The sequence below is a fragment of the Sinohyriopsis cumingii genome, chromosome 6 (assembly GCF_028554795.1).
Source record: "Sinohyriopsis cumingii isolate HCF-2022 chromosome 6, ASM2855479v2, whole genome shotgun sequence".
NCBI classification, from domain to species: domain Eukaryota; kingdom Metazoa; phylum Mollusca; class Bivalvia; order Unionida; family Unionidae; genus Sinohyriopsis; species Sinohyriopsis cumingii.
Genome location: NC_142966.1, coordinates 143,810,998 through 143,836,625, shown reverse-complemented (window position 1 = coordinate 143,836,625; position 25,628 = coordinate 143,810,998). Strand labels below are relative to the sequence as shown.

General features: G+C 35.0%; 1 protein-coding gene across 1 annotated transcript; it reads right to left on the bottom strand.

The window, feature by feature from the left end:
- Positions 1-7,308: 7,308 nt before the first annotated feature.
- LOC149798168 (transcription factor AP-4-like) lies at positions 7,309-25,421 on the bottom strand. Its single transcript, XM_089963280.1, has 5 exons — positions 25,062-25,421; positions 22,995-23,154; positions 13,788-13,974; positions 13,104-13,327; positions 7,309-12,694 (listed from the first exon to the last, which is right to left on the bottom strand). The coding sequence occupies exons 1-5, from the start codon at positions 25,148-25,150 to the stop codon at positions 12,224-12,226; spliced, it is 1,131 nt and encodes a 376-aa protein (XP_089819406.1). The 5' UTR covers positions 25,151-25,421; the 3' UTR covers positions 7,309-12,223.
- Between the last annotated feature and the right edge of the window lie 207 nt (positions 25,422-25,628).

Below are 25,628 nucleotides of genomic sequence, written 5' to 3'. Positions count from 1 at the left end.
TAATATTACTGTTTTTATATTCATTTCAATTTACTCGTAAAGGAAATTCTTGTACTTAAGAATATCGTTCTTATAAATTTGTCAAAATATGTTAATTTACAAAATAATAATTATTAAAGAAAAGAAAAAAGCGTGAATGCAAAATAAAGTAATTTTAAGATAAGTGGATATGTATTTAGAAGGTGACTTATTCTTTTGTGGAAATGACCTTATTTAAATCATGTTCTTTTTAGTGAAGGTAAGATACATGTACCATCCTAATTCGTTAAACTGTGTAATAGTGTCTAGATTCACCAACATCAGAAGTTAGTAAATTTTTGATTTTCACCAACAAACAATGTCTTCTAAATCTTTCCTTGGTTTCCCATCTTTTTACTCTCCACAAAGAAATATTTTTATATTCGACTACATTTGAACAATAACTAGCATAAATCATGTTTTTGAAGAAAGGAAAAGGGGTCCAGAGATGTCATAAGGTGTCTTTTAAACTGATGGATCATTGGTTGACATGCGCATTTTAGATTTGGGATTCTTAAACCTGGCCTCAATATCACCCATATAAGTCTTAAGACAAGACTTAAGATATCTGATGGATCAACTTTAAGTCAGGATTAAATTTAAGCCAATCAGATCTCTGGATCCTAACGTAAATTTGTCTATACTCATGTTCTGCGGTAGAAATTCAGTCCAGGTCTAAACTGATTTGATTACACAGTAGTTTCTATAAAAGACTTGATTCAGTGTACAATTTGCACCTAGTTCACTAAGTTCTTTTCAGGTGCGATCCATAATTCTTCTCCGCACCTTGCACGCTCATTTATCGATTTATCAGCTAACGTAAAAGTATGCCAATACAGCGAAAGCACATTTCAAAAATGTATATAGCATAATGGCTCATTAACATTCGTATTAGAAGATAAATAACAATGTCAAATAGTTCCCCGTCTTGTTGCCTGAAAAAGCCTTTATCAATTTACGATGTGGACCTGTCAAAGGCTTCTCTGTGCAAGGTTGTAGGGTGTAAACTTGACATTCTCGAGCATAATTCAAAACCAAACTTCTTTCAGCTCCTGAACAAAAACGTGAAGTTTTTACACCAAGGCAACTTTTGAGCGTAATGCAAAGATTGCGTTGTATTCCTTTATATGTTACTCATTTAGACTCAAGTATATAAAAAAAAAATTATGACGCACTAAAGTAAAAGCTGGTATTTCAATGTTTATTTTGGAAAAAGGAAAACTTGTCAAAAAATTTCAACAAAATTTTCGCTCTATTTGACATCAATAATAATTAGTTTAACCCTCATACCAACGATAACGTGGAGTTACTATTACCTGTAATGAATTTAAATTTAAAAACAATTGAGGTTGGAAAAAATGAACAAAAAAAAGATGGTCATGTTTATATTTGCAGCTTTTGTATTGCAGTGGTATGAAGACAGTATGATAAATTCGTAAACACAGAATTTTCTATCACAAAAATGGAGAACTTGTAATGCAATATTTAAAGGCTACTACGTTAAGTTCGACCAATCAAGATATAACCAAGGGAATGTATAGAAAATAATCTGTCATTTTCGTTCAACTCTCCGCTAATTTTGGCCTTTAATACTTTTGGCATATTAAACCTTAGAAAGGAAAAGGTAAACATTGGTTGCCTACCAATTAATTCAAATATTAAATAGAATCTGTTTATCTTATGACTAAAATACAACTAAACCATGCTGTGCCTGCATTGGAAGGGCAAAGTTAGCATAAAACAATATTATTTCTACATAGAGTGAAACCCATTAACATCGTCATCATTATTTTAATAAGCCAAAACCTATCTACTCTGAAAACAAAAACAAATTTTCGGTCCCAAATTTCATTTGTGCACCGTCCCATCCCCTTGAGCCTTTGACATTCCGTAAAATATTGATATATTAATCCACAAATAGCCCGTGGTCATCCACTATGACACGTCTGACACCAACTGAGCCAGATTATGTACGGTTAGCGAATACTGCTGTAGGCTTGTCAGTGAGTCGCAGGAACTGTCCAACAGACAAGCGAAGTTGAAACAATACTTGACGTTCGCGACATTGTTTAGGGCCGATAATAGACTCATCCGAAATATCTGCATCTTAAAGAAAGGACAGCTTTCAAGGTAGATTATTAATATATACACTTGTAGACTAAGATTTGGTTTAAAAAAGATTATGTTTGTCTTCTTATTATCTAATCGTGATTGATACTATTCGTTTGTATAAATGATCAAATTTTTTTTTAAAAACTAAATACTCAGGGTTTAATAACCAACCACGCGTCCTTGCCTTACGACAAAGTCAGATTATCTCAACTGAGTTTTGAGGGAGAAACGTCATTACATGCGCACAGTTAGATAACCGTAAATAGTATTATTTTATTTTATTTGCATGGGATGTTAAAACAACCGGTTCAAGTTTCAAGCACTTTCCTTTTTTCACGCGCGTGATCAAACTTGTTTCTCTTCCTCGCTCAAATTATATTAAAAAACGTGATGGGTTTTTCTTTCTTTTTTAACTAAGGCTGCATTGATGATAATATAGATTTAAGCACATCTTGTACACACGTGTATCTATATTGATGCCAGTACATCCACTTTTATATAAAAAAAACCAATTGTTTTCGGAAACCTCTCAAAACTGAAAATTCAATTTGGTCCCAATGGTTTTCTAGTCTGAGGTGTTTCAATTTATATACACAATTAATTAAAAACATGAAAAGCTTATTCCCTTTAGATGCAACTCGACAGAGTGTTTGACTCGCAATCCAAGGGTTGCCGGTTCGATAACCACCTAGGCCAGTCTGGGTTGGTAGCCTCGGTGAGTCCTAAGGCTTTTGCTACCATTTACTTTACCTCGTATGCTTAAAAGTGCTGTTACAAATATTCAGTCAGTCATTAGCTTGTTTATGTGTCTATCAGTCAATAGTATAGTCGAGAGAGATAAATACGCATTCAACCTAAATTGTAAAGGAAAAGCATACTCAACAGACCTCATTCTATTTTATTTGAACAACCATCATATCGATTAGTCTATCGAGCACGACAGACAGCGCGTACCGCCACCGATTAAAATGCGTACCGTTATCAGCCGAATTCTCTTCTGTTATCATTTTGATCGAATGCAAATATCGCTAACGACACGGTAATTGACACTGTCATGTGTGTATACATCAAAACATTCAAATAGATCTGGAATTTGGGGGTTCGAGCCCACGTAATTACATTTAAATGAATAGCATTTTACAAAACTATCCTTTGAGAGAGCCGTTTGTATAGAATACAAATGAATGAAAAGCCGCTTCATGAAAGCATCGTAAAGGAGAATGCTGCATTGAATTAATTGTTAAACAATCAGTTCCCTACTTATTTGCATTGAAATGAACCCGTCCATGTTTGTCAACCATGATAAAATACACAAAAAGTAAAACATATTCTCTGGATCCGTTTGAAAGTTTTACAAACCACACACACACAATAAATCGCGCTCTCTTAATGTGGACCCAACGTCGAAGTTGCTCAAGTTCTGCTGCGAAATTAAATACATGCAATTTACAGGGGTGGTGAATGCGCAAGCATTAAAACATTCATTTAGGAAATTTTGGTTGGACCTAAAGCCGGTTTAAGGTTTCTCTGGGGCATACGGATAACAAGAGGGAAGGTCGCTCGGGTGTTACTTCAATATAGAACGGAGGGCAAAGAAAACGAGGGTCTAAATCTATAGCTTTATTTAATAGCATATGGGTTAACCTCGCTCTTGTTGGACCAGTAGCCTGAACTGTATCAAACAGTGCATGGCACAATCCGCCAAAAAGTAGTTCCAGCAGGTCCTAATTAGCCAGTCGCTCATAATGTACTACCAAAAGATATAAGACTAGTATAACTTGCGTTGAGAAGACAGATCGCCCTAGCAAAAATGCATCATGCTATATATGTTAATGTTTCAGTTCCATTCTATAATAGAATGAGTTATATTTGGTGCCAATTGTACTTGTGTATAAGTCGAGTCCAACTGCAAGATTAGGATGTTTGTTGTTTGCAGTTGGACTCGATTTATAAGCGAGTACGTACGGTTATTCTCATGGATATAAATGGTATCATCTGCCATTGTAGCCTGCTCTCCGCCGTGGAAGTGGGCATTCCAGAGCATTGAACCTACCGGGCATGTTTGACCTGGGTCACTTACTGACCAGTACCAACAAGGTCTGGGTGACGTTTTGACACCTAGCAAGAAATCTAGCTGGCGAATCAATTTCCGATGTTTCGCCACGTTCCTCAACAATGGTATTCTTGCATAACAGCTCTAGAATTCGAATTAGCTCGGAGGGCTTTGACTTCTGAACAAAGCCATAGCTTTGTCGCCACCTTGTAAAGGTCTATTCTGTCTAAGCCATAATAATTCCAAAGACTGCTCATTCAGACCCTTTGAACAAAATGTCAAAGGGACCCAAAGTGCAGTTATGCTGTCGTGTTTTATTTATGAGAGCAAAGAAGACTAAAAATGTACATCAAACGACAGACGTTCAAACATCCTGTATAATGTATCCTCCGTCGCTGTCATTTTTACATGATAGTGCGGGCTACCGCGGACTTTTAAGTGTTTGCGCGTTTTCTTTAAGTAAGGTGTCATCTCGTACGTAACATGTTGAAATGAACAAACGAATAAACATATAAACAAACCTGTACAAACATGCAGAATGCTATCTATGCATATCTTACGTGCAGGAGGGACATATTGCTTTAACATATTGGTGCAGTAGGTTTTCGGGAATCTTGTAAATGGCGTGTCATGAAAATAGAAGGGGGGGGGGGAGATAAGGCTTGTATTATTTAGATTTGATGTTTTCGGCATATTTCCTGTCTGACGAGAAAATAGTGATAATAGGAAGATGAATAGGCCATTGATTAAATTATTCAGACTTAATACGTGGTAAAAAATATTGAAATTTTTCATTTGGAGTAAATTGTGCAACGAGTTTCATCTTAGTTAAAATGTTGACAATGGGTAAGGCATATAAAAGATTGATTCTGTTTTGGGGAATATTACCCGTTTTGCTGTTTTTTATTTATAAAAAATTAAATTACCATTTTAAAAAAATCGTGTTAATTAGCAATGCAGTATTTTGTTTTAAAACAGCATTTTTGTCAGTGAATCCACTTCATTACTCGGTATATTAAGGACTGTACATACGTATATTAATAAGTCAGACTTGAATGAAATTTGTCGCCAACTCATACATTTGTTATGCACAAGGCCATCATCTAGGGCAAACGTCGCTTTTAGTAGTAAAATTTAAACTATTTATCCATTTTATTTTGATATTGCAATAATAACCAGCCACAACTGAGGCTGAGACCGTTCACTTGTCCGACATCTGCTTACGTAATACACAAATGCAAGAGCAGTTGGTCAAAAAACCTGGGTCCGTAAGCTGCTTTCTGTGGATTCTATTTTGCAATGCCGATGCTCGCATGGATTGAAAACAATTGTTCACGGTTTCTCTATTTTGTGCATCTTTGTCCATACTGTCAAACGTCGAAAGGCCTATATATAAGCGAGTATACGTTCTAACACTTTCTCTTCATCAGTATTTGTTTTTTTTCTCGTTTTAGTAATAGCGAACTTTTTGTACAGCGGCGAAATTTGGAAGCCCTTTAAAAGGAAGGGTGCTGTTTATAAAGTTTTGTCCAATTCTATCGACTTTAAAAAATAGTTTATGCGTTTTTAATTTTCTAACAAGAAAACAAAACAAACACACCTCCCAAAAACACAAAAGAAAAAAAATAAAAAAACCTCCGTGACTTATTTTTGTGTATAAAATTTAGTTTCTCATGCCAGGATGTTTTTGTTGTGTGTAATAGATTTTCTACTTTTAGTTAATGTTATGGGTTTAACGTCATTCTCTGCGCAAGATGATAGCCTATATGACAGCCAGTATAATGGCAGATTGGCACAATTTTGAAAGCCTTTACTTCTCAAAAATTTGGTCAAAATCGTCATATGCCATGATGCTTTCTGTCAAATTAAATACAATGCTGTTAAGCTATTCTGTAAAAAAAAAAAAAAAAAAAAGCCCACCAAGTTTTATATTTTTAGTAACAGCGGCCGTATATCATGGCACATCATCATCATTTGAATAAAGATAAAAATCGACACCTTTATGCCATCTCAAATTGTTTTCTTGCATTTTGAGACAAAAAAGTCGTTCAAGTAGGGCATCTTGAGATGGACCGTTATCATTTGGACAAATTTAGAAGCGGTTTATGCTAGAATTATTTGTGTAAATTTGCCCATTTGTCTAGAAATTTAATTTTATATATGTATGTTTTAGTAACTTTATCATTTATGTTTGATCAGCAACATTTGTACATCATTTGCAAACCCTTTACGCCTGAAAACTGTTTCAAATTCAGTCAAATTCTCTTGAGCAGTTTGTAAGTATGTCACTTATAGGGTTTTCTGTTTTTTAGTAATGGCTGCCATATTTCATGACGGATTGGACTCATTTGAAAGACCCTAATGCAAGCATTGTCTAGTTTAAAAAATTGTAAAATTCCGTCAAGCTGTTTTAAACTAGTTCTTTAAAGGTTTGTCTCTATTTTAAGCAGCGATAATAGAGGCATCAGTTGAACAAGTTTGAAAGTCCTAGATGCCCAACTGCTCATGGCAATATCATTAACAAATTGGTAAACGGTTTTTGTAAATAACTTAACATATGACTCACAACGACCATACTATAAACTTATTTAGCCTTACTGCCTGATTAGCTAATAAATCCGCAACCTTTCAGGTAAAACACATCAAACAATGATCTCGAGATGTCGTGCCTTCGATATGCACTTGTGGATCAATGTTTGCTCATGTTACTTACGACTGCTGCAATCCAACTAAGGACATGGGAATTCGTTAACCATTTTAATATCAATTTAAACAGAAAAGTGAATTTATTTTATATATGACATGGATAATACTCTCAAATGCATCCTGAAGTTCATAAGAATTCGACTTTTTTCTTGGTTTCATATGAATGTCACACACTATGCTTCTCATTATTTTTCATCAGCATGCTGGTATTTCCATTTTGACCATCAACTTTGTTGTATGTTATTTCCTAGTAAGCAAACCAGGGCAAGGAACGAAAGTTGTACATTATGTCTGTATGATATGATGAGGTGTGTGCTTGCAAAGCTATGTCAGATAGAAAGTACATAGATTTTGCAACTGTGTATGCACGTGCAAGAGAAAACACCATGTATAATCAAAAAGTACAAATGAAAGACATGTACGGTTGGTTATTCACAACATTTATTGACCCGAAAAGGAACTCTCCACATCAATGGTGGCAGAGCCCAATCCCGGTGATAAGTGGTATCTAGTACAGCTTTAATATATAGATATACACTCAGATACACTGCTGAAGAATCAATGTTAAGTCTGTTTCCACACACTTCTCTTCTCAATCACCCATGGTAAAAGAGACTGGTATCGAAAAGGTTGCGTTGGCAATGAAAAGGAAACAATTTCACATGCCAATTATGATGTACATTTTATCTCAATGACCCTTCACAGCATTATGGTTCCTGTGTGGTTTATATACACTTCAGTATTATTTCCAATTTTTAAAATTAACCCAATCCCACCCCTTCAAGTCAATTTCGACCTGTAAATAGCTTTCATTTAAAGTTGTTTCCTTGACAAGTCATAGGTGCTGAGAGAAAACTGGTTCACTTTTGGTAACCAGCACAGTAGTGATGCCATGATGGAATTAAATGTACTGTATACCCACAATAAAAGTTGAGTCAAACTGCAAACTGTATATACACCAATATTGGCCTTCACATAACATGCTGGCATATCAAGTGTTTGCAGTTTGTCTCAACTTGTATGTATGGACAGTACATTCAAACTATACATAGCAGCTTGTACAGAAGACAGTAAGTGGGTACAGACCTATTTGATTTAACCGCATGCCTGGGAAGTTAGTGATACTACTATGCAAACAGCAAGTCGGACCAAAATCTAATAATTTAAAAATGACGGCTTGAAAAGGACATTCCATGGAGTCCAATTCAATGCCAGCATTCCTTACTTGGCTTGTTGAGTGTTGTTAACAATTTGCTACCAAAGCATCTTGAGCGATATCATGTACATGTAATTCGGCCATGCAATTTACTTTAAACAATGTACTGCAGTTTCTGATGAACATTTCCACATCTCCATCCAATTATCGTATATATATTTGCATAAAAAGAAGAGTCAAACTGCAAACAACAGAGCTCCTGATCTGCTTTGTCATAATTACACTGCAGGTTAGGGTGTATGATGTTTATTCTACCGATTACTCCTAACAAAGTGCACAGACCCAGAGCTACTTCAGCAGATCTGGATCTGTGCAATTTGCAGTTGGACTTGTCTTATAAGCGAGTAAAGACAGTTCCACTAATTTTTGCTCCAAGTTAATTGTTGTCTGGATGACTACACATGTTGTAACAAACAACAGATGTCAACATAGATCATCTGCAATGGATATGGTAGCATTTTGAGGCAACAAACCAAGTAGAGTTTAATTAAAGGGTTTCTGCCACAAAATTAAAAAATGATTCCAGACTTTTTTCCAGACCCAAAAATATAAATGTCCATACCATCTGAAGAGCTCCAAATCCACATACAGGTAGGTACTAAATCTTCTCCCAAACATAAAAGAGCTGTCACATTCTTGGTTTACATGACGGCTGTTCCAACGAATATACGACTTTTTCAAGACGTTTTAGTCATTTAATTTTTTTTTTCATGACATGGAAAAGCAACTTTCAAATTTTTAGGTCTTTTCCAAAATTTCAGACCTGTGTGGCAACCCTCTAATTAATAGTGATGCATGTTTACTACACAGGTGAATATTAGTTTAAATTTATTCAGATTGTACTACTTCTGACATGACTACATATAACAGTTTAAACTATAAATTACAGATTTTAATATAAAACAACTTGAACCAGCTTTTTTCAACAAGATCATAAATAAGGTTGGTGATAATTTGCTGTATATACAAAGAAGAAAAAATGAATGACAATCATGAAACAATAAAAAAAAAAGAAAAGTAAATGGTTACAAAATCAAGGACTCTTTTCAAGGTTTGGGGATCAAAATGCTAATGCGTAATAGGGGCGAGGCAATTAATTGATAATTGATGCAACAGTAATTTTTGTCATTTTTATACACATGTCGACATAGAAGACAACATATACATACAAAAGTTCGTTTTAACTTCAATGGTCATTAAAAATTAGTAGCATCTGCCTCTCTATTCTTTATGTGTATCAACAAGTTTTGAGACTTTGTACTGTAATATTTATCAATGCATGGTACAAGTGCACTGTTTCCAACCTAATGTAGAAAGGTTTTCACCCAAGAACTTGTAAGAATTCTCCATTACTCTCACAAAAAGCTGAAATGGAATAATAAAATATAATTTTTATTTTAAATAGAAAAAAGTTTAATTCCCCTTTTGATCATATCGTTGGCTCATCATTCAACTTCATTGTGTAAGAACTAAATTTTTCATATTTCCCACGTACAATTAACTTACAACAAAACAGTTCCCACCTTGTACATCTAGTTCAAGTGTTTGCCAAATAAGACTGATTACGTAATTCTGGTCAACAAACATCAGTCATATTTCAAATTCATTCAAATGTTATGATCAAGATTACAAATAGTAAAACTCCATGATGGGGTTACATGCTACTTCCTTCAACAAGAGAGATGCAAGTTGTTAGCAGTTTATAATTCAACTGGAAACTGTGTCAATAAATGTAAATAATAAATACAAATCTTATCTGGTGTGAATGCATACCAAGCTGCAAACAGGAAAGATATAGATTTGTCCCTGGATAATGTACAAACAGATTAGGGTCTCTGTTGATTGTTTTGCTTTGAATTTCCGACAAACTGCATCAAGAAGCTGACTGGTTATGACCTGTATGTTGAGTATGATTAAGTCTCTCCCCCACTCCACCCCAACAGCGCATTCATTAACCCAAATAACATGAACTGTACACATGGATGACAAAGTGAATGCAAGGTTGTCCTTCCACAAAGTTGGGCTTCGCAATAACCTGATCTAACTCATGTCTATGCTGTTCAGGCTCAATGCTCAAATAAATACTGCTGAAATAATCTTAAACACGATTCACTAAGACTTCTGTTCAACTTTCAGCCTAACTAATCAGCGACATTCTTCTGCAAATAAAGACTGGAACAGATGACTGAAGGACAGAACAGGTACATTATCCCATACAGCAATTAAATCGAGCAGCAATTATATAAATGTCTGATTAAATATTGGTTGGTAAAAATGTAAACGATTTTACTGGTAACACATCACTTGACTAAATTCTTGAAAGACAGTTACACTTTCAGACCACACTATCAAGCATCTTGCAACCATTCCACCCCACCCACCCAATCCAGCTGACAGTTGCCTGCAGAAGCCACATCCGACAGAAAACATTAAATAGCTGGACACATAAAATATCATCAACACCATATCCCCCACCCCATTCCTACTCCTGAATGAACTATAAAAATACCCCATCACAATGTTTTCTTTCAAAACAGCGCAAGATTTCAGTAATTTTAAGGCATACATAGCAAAAAAGCATTCTTGGACAAAAAAGTGTTTCAAATGGCAAACTCGGAAAAACTATTCAGCTCATGTTGGCAACAAACATTATCTATACATCAATAACACCTAACAGATGACTGGATTTGTATACAGATCTGCAAGCAATGTTTTGCAAGTTCTGCATACAGAATCGGGTCTGTTTGCATTGTTGTGTGCATGCTTTTCCAGGGTAACTTTAAAGACAATCAACTAATTGGGTGGCAAGTCACTTGTGTGATGGTCAACATAAACTAGGAATCTGAACACTGTGGCTGACATCCACATCTTATGCCCTTGTTTCTCACCTACCTCTGATTTCACCTTATTCCAGTCTCGAGTTACATCTACAGTTCATTAATCGCAGACTTGCAACAATTTGTCTTGTTAAAAATGGACAGTATGGACCTAATACTATCAAGATATCATAATAATGGAGGTCATAAAGACGACCACTGCTTTTCTGCTGTTTCACTTTGATGCTTTACTGCACAGCAACTCTAGTAGATCATTAAAAAAAGCCATCACAACAAATGAGAATTTTGTTGCAAACAGCCATAGGTGAGAAAAAAAAGCATAGCGGATTTTTGCAATGGATGACGAAGTCTTGCTACAAATATGGGGAAAAAAGAGTCAGTTCATTTCAGCGTTTTGTGTGAACAATTCAAGTACTGCAACCACTCCAAAATGCTTGATTGTTTTACCAGTTCCACTGGAGATAAATGAAATACATCAGACACACGCATACAAACACAAGATCAAAACTGTAAATTATTAATTACAGAATGTACATTCAACTGTATAGAAGTAGAAGTAATCAAATATAAATTACAAAATGACCCATTTTTTTTGGAGTGGAAACTTCCAAAGATATAAATAGCAGTAAATTTCAGAATGCAAAAAAGTCCTTTCATTCATCTGTTTTGTAAAGTTACAATTCAGTCAACAAGTCAGATTTAAGAACAGATAATTAGCAACCTTGAGACAATCGTTGGACAGAGAATTGTTTTAGCACTTGATGAAAATAATGAAGCATTCTCACTCTCTACCAGTAATCTAAGAAACAAACTGATATAAACATGAACAAATAATAACAATTGATTCTTGCACCAACATAAAAAAATTGTCATTTATTTACAGCATAACCCACAAAAAGGAGTCCTTACTTCCTGTAAGGAACTCCAAAACAACATATAATCACATGGTCGATCATACATCACGATCAACAGTTCTGAAATGAAATGTAACAAAAACGCACTATCTTAGGGATGGAGTGGGAACAAAAATCTGTCGGCAGTGAGTTTTAGCGTTAAAATACTAACAATGAACAATGGCTGAATACATCAGTATAAATAACAGTACAACTTAATGATGGTGTGGTCCAATTCATGACAGATTTGACAATGGTGTAGCCAAGCATGCTATCCACACACTCTAATCTGATGATGAACATGAAATGATTCTTGATGATGAAAATGTTGATGATAATGAAATTCATAAATATAATGGTAATGACAAGAGCTATGACTTCTGTTAAATTACAACTTCTGAACTATCACACCTGGTCTGTAGAAGTATTGTTGCTGGTGCACAGGACCATGTAACAAGTTTGTGGCAATGGGATATTTTTCATGGAAATTGTTATGGCCTATCTGCGATGACAATGTCGGTCTGTCTTGTACATACTGAACAGGTGAGTCACGACCAGAACTTTCAGAACGAACGTCCTCCGCGTCACTTGTCGTAATACTGCTTTCTTTCTCACTTTCCTCACTGTTTGGAATCACCCTGCTCACTTCCTCGTAATGAGTCTCATTAAGTGGAAGTTTGTCACCTTCCAAGTGGCGAATAGCTTCAACAATTGTTTGCAGATTACGTCGTGACATTGATGACCTTGCTACCCCAGCATATTTGAAGGTTTCGGATTTGGGTGGAGGAGATGGGGGAAGCTGGTGATCAAGCTCAGAGTGAATTTCTTTTACCTGCTCTTGCAAGGAATCCATGTACATCTAAAAGAAAGAGGAAAATTATTGTCAAAATTCTTACCTTTAACTTGCCTGCAAGCATAACATAGAACACTGACTGTAAAAAAAAAAAAAAAATGGACAAATGCAACAATGTACCATCAAAGGCTAATGTGCATTCTTGGTCTGTCTCTAGAATTTGAAGATATCGGTCTGAAAAATGCTAATAAATGACAAATCTTTGCCTAATTGTGGATCGATTATATCTCGTAATTTTAACCCTAAAGAATTTTGTAGATATTATAAAACTGAACGTGTGTCAAGTTTCAAGGCTATACTCCAAGTACTTTTGGAGGTGCAATGATAACAAGCTCTACTAACAGATACATGTTCGACATCAGACAACAAAACATATTCATGTAATTGAAAAACTAAAAAAAAAAAAAAATCTTACAGTCTGTCTGCTTTCCTGTCCATTTGCTTGATCATGACCTTGGTTAACAACTTCTGGCAGTCTTTCTGGGTAAAGTCTTGCCTCTAGATGCCGAGCTTTATCTTCTAGCAACATGCGATGTCGCCGCTCACGATCTAGCTGATGTCGCAGGTCAATCATCTCTCGCCGAACTTCATCAATACTATAATCATCATAATCAGCTGCTATCCCCTCATCGGAAGATTCTGAAAACAACATCAAGCCAGTTATTTTCATGCAAACCAAATTTAACTGGAGCCTTCAGCAGATGGCAAAACGTGCCTGCAAATACACTGACCAAATTATAAAAGGTGTACACCCACTGATGATATAGCAAAACATGTCTTGAAGGACAAGTGCCATGAGACCACCTGTTGCGAGAGACCATATTCTTATTGCAAATTTATCAAACAATACTAGTATGACCTGTCATGAGAAATCATGTCTTGAAATACAATAGTTTGACAGAAGAGTGATCTTCCAAAAATGGTTCAACTTTAATGCAATATATTTGTTCTACCCCATATCATGTACAACCAAGAAATTACTTCAAATGGGACCTGGAAAACTTGTCAGAAACAAGAATACATAGTTTGGACTTAAACTCATTTTGCTACTCAACTGAGTTTGAATTAATGAATTAAAATGAGAAGTACTGTTAATTACCAGTGTCCCTCTTTTTTCGCTTGGTTGGTGGTGACGACCCATAGAGGCTCAACTCACACTCTACCATATTGTTTTGACTACTCAACTCGCTCAGAAGTCGTTTCAAGTGCTCATTCTGGGCGAGAAGTTTGGTTTTCTCTTGCTCTAACTTGTGGATATACTCCGTTGTCTGCTGAAGAATGGCAGCCTGAAAATATAAAAATATAATAGTGAAATCTTGTGGAAAAAAGATTCGTTGTCGGAATCAAATGATATACCTCTCTTGACTAGTACAAAAGTTATTGGTCTGTAAAAGCAACACAAATGGGTACTTCACAAGGATTTTTCTGGACTTCGCTGATTCATGATCTATTGCCATTGTCATACAAAATGATTTTTTAAGCACTATGACAACAGAAGTAAAAGTACATTTGGCCACTGCCAAAATAGCCACAGAAGGACATGCACTAAAGAAATTTAGTTAGAAGGTTTTGTTTTATTTTCTTTACAAATATTTAAGTGTGCCAAGGGGGCAGCACATTGGTCAAGATATCATGGACATCTGACAAAAAAAAAAAAATTGCACGAAACCTGAATCCAGGTCTTAAAGTGCAATACTGCAACTAGCTCTCACTTATCTACCGGATACATTATAATTCTCCCGCCACATGACTAACACACATTTACTTATCAACAGCGCTGTAAGTTTATATTGATATTGACAGTGAACATGAGACCTATTCTGACAAAAGTGTTATTAGCTGTCCCTCCTGCACAGAATGAAAACATCCTGGAAAGACAGTACAAAAAACCTTACAAGTGGTCCTATATATCATAAAGCATCACTGAACATGTCCCTATCAATGTGGAAACTTGGTCACTGCCAATAAATCTGACAATAATCCAGCACCTAATAAAACATCATTGTCAGTTTAATTACACAGACTGTTTATTTGTTATACACACATCAATACAACATCACATTGATATTAAGGACACTAAAACACCAGACTGGAAAGTCCCCCATCAATACAACATCACATTGATATTAAGGACACTAAAACACCAGACTGGAAAGTCCCCCATCCATAGCTATTTAAGCTTTATAAAGTGATAATCTTTTCTGGGCAGAAGTTCCATCCCCAATCCAAATACATATATTGTTCCAATCTTGACTTGAAAATTACAAACCGAGGAACTAGGCTGAAGATCCAGATATCAAGTAAAAACAAGAACAAAAACAAAGCAACTCTTTGTTTTGTTCTTGCATTCCTTAGTACAAAAAAAATTCTGACAAAAATCTCTATCCATCATTCTATGGGAAAGTAGATTTTTTTTGTTGTTGCCACATTGGATTGTATGACACTGCTCAACTCCTTAGCATAAAATCGGCCCACTTTACAAATAATACTAAATGCTTTATGAATCTGGGGAAACTCCCTCTTGGAAAAAAGGGGAGCAATTTTCTAAACAGAGGATGAAAAAATTCTGGTAGGCTTGAAGATAAAATCTGTAATTTTCATATTCAGCTGAAGTGCAATAAAAAAGAATGAAATTTACATTAATCCCACTATCACATCCTAGTCAAAATGTTGTCTTTCTTCTATTCAAAAAATTCTCCAATATAGCTTATGACCAAATTTTTTCACATTCTATAGATATAAAATGTGCTATTGCCAATTATTTTTGAAAACCATGCAGAAAAATCAAATAAAAGCGGATAAATTGTGTTTAAAGGCCTACCTTTATTTTTCTTCATCAAATCAAGTGGAGAATTTCCCCCTAATTCTCAAGTTTTACAATAGTCTCTGAATTCAAACGTCACAGACCCCACTTTCATATTTTCTGAAAACTTCATGTGGGTGTCAAATTTAAAATTAATGGAAAAGTTGCAATATAAAAATACCACATATTTCACATACCAATAGAGCTAGTTCTTTCAATTTGCACACACAACATAAGAACACAACAATGGACTTGACAACTACTGGAATTTTCCTGGTAAGAAAGCAATCAAAATGTGTCTATTTGTGCCAAGTGAAGTATGGCAGGACAGACAGTTAAATAGAGCTTTATAAATTTTTTTATTATAAAAGTCAGTGAATGTATCTTTATAAATATTATGATCAACATATTTATTTGCTATTTGCCAAAATTTGCTTTAAATCAGGGACGTGTAACCTGTGGTGCTTATATAACCCAGTCCTTTTTATTGTGCAGCAGACTGCAATGCAGGCAGTAATTTGGGAAATATGCATTTTAATTAGTACTTTTTCCATTTTTCTTGTAATGCTTTTTTTAATGTTTTATATATCAACCACAACATGTGAATATCTTAATTTAAGGGGCTATCCATTTAGTATATATGCAAAAATCTGGCAACGCTTGACCCCTCCCTGTACACATGCATACTTTTTAATACAACTCCCACCTGCTTGATGCCCCCCCCCCCCGGTCTATATTTAATCCAAGGATTAATAATACTAGCGTGTTTAATGAAAGAGATAGTCTACCGATGTTGAATGTCTGGCTGCATCAAAGAAATAAATGGCATAAGTTTAAAAAGCTTGTCTAGTGTCTGCTAAAATTCAAACGCCAAATAAACCCTATCGAACAGGTTACATATTAGACAAATTATTATCGAGGTTGCACCACCCACCCCAGTTTCCTATGTGTACATACATATCAGTAGACACCCCCATATGGAAGTGTAGGCATCTGGGATATCCCCCCCACCATGCATACGTACTAAATGGATTGTCCCTAACAGTAGTATTACAACCATGTAATAAGATTATTAAACCATTCTTGCACATCTGGCCCATGACCATAAGCATTTATCAGTTTTTGCTCCCCTAGCCAAATCACACTGGACACGCCTGCTTTAAAAAGTAAATATTCATGTCTGTGTCAGAAATTTAAGACTCCCCTTGACGCTGATTACAAGACACAGACTTTGACTATATAGTGTGCAAAAAGGATTGACGGATGAAAGATACTGGATAGTGTGTGCGTTAAGTGGAAACCTCTATGTGTGTAAATTTTATATAACCACACATAGGATTCTTGAAACCAGTTTTGAAGATCCATAAATCCACAAATTACTCTGAGAGGGATACAGCGCATAATAATAATGTGAATGCAACTGTCTTCTATGTATCGCCATAAAACTTTGTACATGTCGTGCAGATAAGATGACATCCATGTTGTTACTTTGATAATTAGTCTGAATTAGTTGCTGCCCTTTTTTACTCAATGAAGCAGCACAAGACGACTTACTACATTTTGCTCACAGAAATGTCAGAGATTTTGATTGGCTCCAACACCAGTTGAGAGCACATGGTCAGTGTCCATGGAGTAAAAATGCTTCAATTTTCTTGAATAAAGAAGCAGTTATGGACATTTGTCACCCCCATGATCCCACTTTTCCCTTGGGCTCCACTTTTTCCATTCCCAGAGTGTGCACTGCTACTCTTGTAGGATCTACAATGATTTAACAAAAAAAAAAAACACACCCCAAAATCAAAATTAAAAACAAAAAGATTACATTAAGGAACATGTTTTAAAAGGTAAATAATGACTGTACAAATGTAATTTGTGTCAACATTACACCAAAATAAAAACTTGGTTTTATTCTGCTGACCCTATAAAAAAACAAAAAATTTTAAAAAGAAAAATAGAATTTCAAGACAAACATTTTAATAAAGGGATGAAACGTGTTTTGTGTTGCAATTTGAATTTTTAACCTAACTTTAACAATTTTTCAGTCATATCACTATTATGTCTGCAATGTGGCAGTTTATAGTCATGTCCAGCACTGGGACATCATGCCACAGACATGTAGTATGATGTCCCATCCAGTCACATTATCCTGACACCAGGCAGCTATTAGTACCATTTTTATAAGTCTTTGGTATGACTCAGCCGGAGATTGAACCCACGACCCCCCATCCGAGGTGGACGCTCTAACCACTGGGCCACCGGAGTGGTAAGAGATGAAACAATGAAGCTAAAATCAGGTGTGCATGACACTTTTTTCTCTAGTTTATGCTTCATTTAAATCCATCCTGACCCAAAAAGAGAAGAAAAAAAGCTGTACCATCTGTCATAACCAACTTAATTTTTCTCTCACTGTAACCAGAACCACATTTTTAGTTGGCCATATCAGTAAATTCTTAACATCAGCATCTTCCCAGTAATGCCATATTCAATGTAATAATAATACACATCAAAAAAAAAGAAGAAAAAAAAAGAATCCTCACAATATTACTAAAATCTTAAAATGATGTAGCCATTTATCCAATTTACTATATAGGTAGGCCTGCCATGAGCATACATGTTTGTTTAAACAGATTTTAATATTTGTGAACATTTCCAGGCAGTAAACATAATTAAGCTATTGGCACATAAGCTTTGTAGGCTCTGAAAATGCCCAGGCCAAAATGGATTATTTCAAAAAATTGAGTAGCAGATGAAAATTGGGGACAATCACTGAGAATATAGTAGTCACAATGGTTGTTTTATCAGACTCGAGATACTGTTCTATCCTGTGTGGGCAGGTACTAAGGCAGAACTTGTTCACCTGTCCAACAAACAGATTTCTCAATTGCCATTTATCATCCCCAGATCACAAACCAATCCTTGTTCCCCCACCTGTGAAAAAGAAGACAACAGTTCTTTTGTCACCAGCTATTTCCCCAGTAGGATCTATCATTAATTCTCCAGCCTTTCAACATATCCTGCTTATACTGTACTGGGGTTCTATTCACACTCATCCTTCCATTAATAGAACTTAGAACACAAATCAAGAGTGAACACTTTATGAATGGTCATTCATAAATTCAGAACTACTTTTCTGAAAGCAGATCTTTTTGATCTTGTATCTTTTTCAGTCTCCCCAGAAAACACTTACTGAAGCATGCAAGCCTACCACACTGGGCTCATTTCTTATACCTAATGATAATATATTATACAAGTTCATAAATAGTAGTGGCTTAGTCAAAAACGTGAAATGTTTTATAGAAGAATGGAAGAGTACTAATTATGCAAATGTATTTGCCAAAATAATGATCGACAAAGAACTGTTATATCTATTCCAGTATGCTTTATGGCATTAGTTAAAATAAAAAGACCATTTTCCAAAAATCATTAAGCATTTGGAGTGTGAGTACGAGTATCCTACTGTTTTATCCCACAGAAAGCTCCACCAAATACGTTTGATCAACTGCCCAACCTAGAACTTTTCCCTAAGGGTGAAAATTTTTACCCAGTGCATGAAGTGCTAAGTATATGCAACATTAAATAAAAACACTGCCTTCCTACCCTAATCTTAAAACCAGTGCAACAGGAAACTGATATTTTTCGTGGGCCTTAGGCTGTGCACACACACACACACACAGAGAGAGGCTGTTCAACATCCAGTACACAAAATCTCGTATTCCTGTAAATCCCCGTGTATGGTAGTAATGATCATGTATTAAGTATGTAGGACTTGCATCTTTAAAACAAAAAAAATCAAATAAATTTTATTTAAAAAAAAGTTTACTATACCATTAGAACACAAAAAAGGTCCTTTAAACACAATTTACTTGCATACCAGAACTGACAATTTTTGGCAAATTGAGTTGTTTTCATTACAGATATTGATTGGAAAGGTAGGACTATTAACCTGATAGAATTTTTATAGTACAACAAACACAACATGTATAAATAAATCTGAGCAGGATGAGGTACATTACATTTACTGGGTTAACACAAAATGACCTCTATTTACACCTGTCCAGTGACAGCCTCAACTGTTTCTGGTTCATTCTTTTCCAGTGCCCCCATGACACAATCTATGCTTGCAAATTAAGTTGAGACAAATATGCTGCTTTGGTTGATGGGATTTTTTAAAAAAAATTTAAAATGTCAATACCTGATCTTTGCCACAATAAACATTGCAACTGTGTACTGACCATCTTTGCCACAGTAAACATTACAACTGTGTATTGGCCATTAATTTCGTTGACAAATGGACCCGTGTAAGGGCGACCTGCTTTTGGCGATCAAACTTTCCATTCAATATTCACACATAAAATATGTGAACAGTCTCTTTAAAGTTAGATTCTTCAAATATAGGGTTAGACTGCAAAATATCCAGAGAGCATTGGTTAAGAGTGTGAGATGACCAAGCATGGATGTATACATGTACTGGTATATTTGATTGAAGAACTGTTGTTTTTCCCTTGTCTGACTATACTGACATGTAATTTCTTTCTGCAGGCATTATGTTTTTAACTAACACGACTATATATATATATATATATATATATATATATATATATATATATATATATACACACACACACACATAATAGCTTGGTGGATGATTGCCACACAAGCTATGTGTTGGTGGTCACAAGCTTACAGGCACACACAGAAACATTATCACCCACAAGGAGGCCCGTCAGTCAGCATGGTCTAATGAATCAAGTTGGCTGTACAGATCTTTGGAATGAGGGAGTGTCTGACACTCCAGCTCCCTACATACAGCCAGCCTAACCAAACATAGCACACCCAGTGCACTTTCTTTACCCACTTGGAATCAAAGTAGGTCACTTGTAAACATTTATAACAAGCTTTAATGACAGATCTATCTCTGCTAAGTTGTTACCAGGAAGTCCCCTGTCCTTATTAAGCCAAGCACACACATGTTTCAAGGCCCTGATTGAAGGTCTGTCCAAACTTGCCATTAGATATCAAATCTCAATTTTAACCCCACTCACCCAGCTTACATCACTTACCAGATAACCAGTTCACTAAGCAAGCTTTAGTAAGAGCACAATATATGTACACCATCACCATTACATCTTTTACTATTATCTGATAAAAATTATTTCCCAAGGCATAATCATGCAAAGATTAGTTTACAGACAAGGCTTTCATTTGAGGTCAACAAAATCTCGCATTTCTCTTTAAAAAAAACCCCGAAATATTTGTTTCTCCATTGGTTTCATTACTCTTGGTAATTGAATAGAAGTGTTTTAGGAGAAAATTATTTATATATATATATATATATACATATACATATACACACACACACACATACACACACACACACGAGATGTTAATCATAACTAATTTACAAGGCCAAATAAAATAGGTGTTTCTGGTAACAATGAGAATAAATATCAGGGTAGGTAGGTAGGTAGGTACAATGGTGTTTTAATTGCGTTTTTTTACATTCTGGATGGATTTAAATAAAGCATGAACAAATAAAAATAATCATCCTTCACATCCTGAATTTAATTTAAATCAGTTACACTGAATATATAAAATCCCATATAATAATAAGTGTTAACACACAAATGACGTTTCAAATACTTTAACATGGCAATACTGTTAGCTGTCATCTGTTGTACCAATGCCAAGAGGCATCTAAAATATTTAATAATTAAACCATAGCATCATTTTTATTAAAACCTGTTCTTATTAGAGCAAAAAAATATAATTTTTAGAAAAAGACATTGCAAACAAACAACCATAACTGTGTAAAGGAATTCTGACCCCTTAAATACTACACTATATTGTTTATGCTAACCTTCAATTCTACATTTTGTCTTAAAAGTTTCCTTTATACACATTTATTTTGGTTTGAAAAAAATAATATTCATTTTAACCCCACAGGTGATTTGTTTTGCAACTTTTTGGGGGGTAATCTTTCTACTGCATTTTACATATGTATTTAAATATAATTTTTTTTAAAAAGCTGGTCTAATTAATTTATATCCTGGACTCTTTTACTCCTAATTTGTCATTATCTACAGTATCATGGGTCACTTCCCTTACTTTAATTTAAAAGCATAAAATATAAAAATTAATCTAACTACCATATATACTTGCCTGTAAGACAATTTCTACTGCAAACTACGATATATACTTGCTTGTAAGACAATTTCTACTGCAAACACCCAGATCTGTCATCACAGTCAATTTAGATCACCTTAATACAATTAGAGCTCGCTCATTAAGAAACTCTGTATTTACATTTAATGAAAATCAGAAATATAGGTTCCAGAGTATTAAAAAGTCAATCTGATTCAAAATCACCTCGTTATGATATGCATTGCTCTTGTTCATTATCGGATGAATCCATGAGCATGGCGATGTAAGCCCACATTTAACGTTTGCTCAAATCAGACCAGTACTACAAGCTTGATCAGATGCACGAGAACCTAATTAATAGTATCATACTCATTACTTAACTCGTGCAAGAGGTTGACAAGGCAAGTATAGGTTGTATGTTTTTAAAACATGCCTCCTAAAATTATGCACAATTGCCTAATGCACTTGGCGACACATTTGTGAGCGGTAATAAAAAAGCCCATTACCATTCAGGTAAACGAAGCACGTCTTTACATCTCTAAAGCAAAGTTAACATCTGTAATAATTAAAATACCTTCTTGGACTGAACATTTGTCTTAGGAATTCTTTTCCCTATAAGCTCTTGATTTTCAGAACAAAAGTTAGTAATTACACTGTAAAAAGTCTTTTATGGGATTGCTGTCAACGAGTATAGATGGCAGCCTTCCACTACAAATCTTGCAAGAAGCGTGACACAGGCCTATGTGGAAAGAAAAACACCTATCAAGTGGAGTTGGATCACGTCCTACTCCAGCAGGCAGCTGACATCACAAGATCTTTCAACACCCCCCCCCCCCCACTGATCATGACACACACTACTAAAGATGTATATAAAAAATCCAAACACCCCAGGCACAGATCAGCCAAGACTGAGCAATGCAATCCCCTCTTACAGCTTGCTACATCCTTGATGGATGCCACCAAAATAGGCACTAAGATATTTTTATTATATTGGGCAACGTGCCAGCTGCATGCTTGTTGCCTGTTACATCAATATATTTTAAGTAAGTCCAATTCTTCTTTTTTTTTTCTTGTCCCCAGTGGAATTAAAAAAATTTGAACTCGCTAATTTTATTGCCCACTTCTTGATCGACAGTATGAAATTTCTCCCATGCTGAGACAGCTCATTTCCACTGCATTATAATGTTTTGAAGTTTTCCATTCTCAAGCCCTCTTAATGAAAGAATATAAAACAATACCATGTTTTGGCTGATTTACTCAAAAGAGAACAATAGTAAAAGAGAAAAGTGAATAAATCAACTTCAATGACAATGCAGTTACCGGCAAAATTTTGTACATTTTCTAAATGATAATCAAGATTACCTTGCTTAATTTTTCTCCTTCATGATGGGGAATCAAAGTCCGCAGAGACTGAAAGCCTGCATTAATGCTCTGCATGCGTCTTCGTTCATTGCTGTTGGCAATCTCTCTCCTTAACTTTTTGTCCTGATCCAGCTGAGATTTAGGAGATGATGTTGCTGGACTGTATGTGGGGAAAAAAATGTAAAAAATATACAATATTTGATGTCATTAATTCAGCAAATATTCATTATCAACACAAAAACATAGAAAACGTTTTACTGTTGTGACCATTGTCTACTTAATCTCATTTATGCCTAGTACTAATATTAGTACCCTTACTCGTACCTCAACCACAACAAATCAAGTTGAGGCTACGACATCGTAGCTAATTTATGCCATGTATGATCAGTGTGGACTGCTGTTGATATTTTAACACTTTCTGGCTTAAAGAATAACACCTCAAGCTAATGTTAATATAATGTTTTGAAGAGCATCAAACAAGTTTGCAATGAAAGACAGAAACTAAAAATTATAAATGACAATTTATTTATTGCATGGCCAGATTATGAAATGCCCTTTTTTTGTGCATGAAATAATTAATGAACAAAACCCGCACACATTTTGTTAACTACAACCAAACCAAAAATGTGAAGCGACTATACAGGTATCCGACAATATGATTCATTACTTCTGTCGAAGATTAAACCAACTTTAATCATTAGTATTTAAACGAACAATGATTCATATCCCTCACTATTAAATATTTATAACAGAGCCCGTGTACAGATTGAATGAAACTTCCCTTCACTGGCGCGTGAGAATGTTTCTTAATTCAAACAGCAAAATCACCAGTCACAATAGTCGATATTAGGCGTCTGTTGGCAAGTTGCCAAGTAAAAAATTACTGCCACATGGACATGCCGTTTGGCAAATTCCCATGAAGAATTTGAGCAACGTTTTACAAAGTACACTTAATTTAATAAAATAAACTAAGTTTTAAAAACCAAAACAAACACTTTAGCGTAAAGAATGGACAAGAATAAGTATTAAGAACGAACGTCGTTATAACGCCCCCAGAGCTGGCACGATGCCAAAAGGAAAAGCGCGTGACCTTCTATTTTACGTTTTATTAAATTTCGTTTTACTCAGAATAAAAAATCTCATATGTACAATATTTCCCGTAACAACAAAAAATAAAACATTATTTCGAATGTTTTGATCCGTAAAATTGTTCACAATTTTTTTCTTCTAGTATTTAAATGTTTCAAAATAATAACATTTTGAATATTTAAAAAAGAAAGAAATATTGTTGTTTTTTATTTATAAAAAATATTAATAATTATTCGATTGGAAACTGAAAAATATCGGAAGCGTCATACGTAATGACACGTTGGCAAAACTCATTACACACATGGTCTCAAGTCAGCTGATTCTCCCCGCACATCAGCTGTTTCAAATTACATGACCTTATCCGGTGAACTTGCAACACCTTTATATAGCAATATACATATTTACAAAATGTGATCTGCATCTTTTAATGAAAGAATGGTACATCAAGCAATTTAAGGTTCTGAACAAAGATAAGCGATACTTGAAAACATCATCGGCAAAAAATGTCAAAGTATGCATCCGCATCGCAAGAATAGCTAAAACATTAATGCAAAACTCACTGTATCATTAATTTAAAATATTTCAAATATTCTTAAATATGACTATGTTTCTTAAACATTCTTTATAAAAAAAATTACAAAATCAAAATGCAGTTCTAGAATCTATATTACTAACTTAAGCACGAGTAAGGAAGTACATCGACACGAGTTGCGTGCCCTTTTGTTTTCATTCTGACCATGTGATTCACAGCCGTTAAAAGCCGGTCATAAAAACAGCTAAAAAACAAATAAATTCACATCTAGCAATCATAAATTGTTTCTTATATGATAATTTATGTATAAAATAATAATTTCAGACAAAACATGATACGTAGCGACTTTCAAAATTTTCAAATTCACTGAAATAGAAACACGTTGTACATGCGTACTACAATGTTTATGTTCAGACGGCGTGCTCAGTAATTTTACTACTACTCACCTTCCTAAAACATCAGCAATTTCTTCTTCACGAACGGGATATTCCTGCATTATTCTCCGTTTATCACTTCCTTTTGAATAAACAGACATCCTTTTCACACTGGGTAAATTTTGAAGTCGAAAAATCCGCAATATTTACGATAATACTTGATAGTAATTTAACCTTACTACGAGGTTGCCGTGGCCTAAGACAGAATGAGTAGTAATTGGCGGGAAACAGCTGTTCTCCGATTCACCACTAACCTCGGTGCCCGTTAACTTTTGCCGCTCTTTCTTTTGATGTAGAAAAACATAAAAATTCAGCAGAAAATGGTATAAAAAGTAATAAATAATATACATTCGTTTCTTTACATCAATATATTACCTTCAGAAAGGATTTATCATGGCACAAAATTCTGTGCACTATATTCTATTGCGTAGATTTCAATTTTTCCCAGGGCGGCTCAGAGGTCTGTTGGCAAGACGCGGGAAGGACTAGCCAAACAAATCAACAGCTGCTTGGCAAGTTGCCAGATATTAGGCTTTGGGAGAATTTGTACATGTTGATATAACTATTTGCAACATTATT

What these genes read in the sequence shown, in the direction of transcription:
- LOC149798168 (XM_089963280.1), bottom strand. Translation starts at nt 25,150, where the DNA reads ATGTCTGTTTATTCAAAAGGAAGTGATAAACGGAGAATAATGCAGGAA. An exon ending in ATTGCTGATGTTTTAGGAAG is followed by an intron (nt 23,155 to 25,061) that starts GTGAGTAGTAGT and finishes CCCCACATACAG; the next exon opens with TCCAGCAACATCATCTCCTA. An exon ending in AAGGAGAAAAATTAAGCAAG is followed by an intron (nt 13,975 to 22,994) that starts GTAATCTTGATT and finishes TTATATTTTCAG; the next exon opens with GCTGCCATTCTTCAGCAGAC.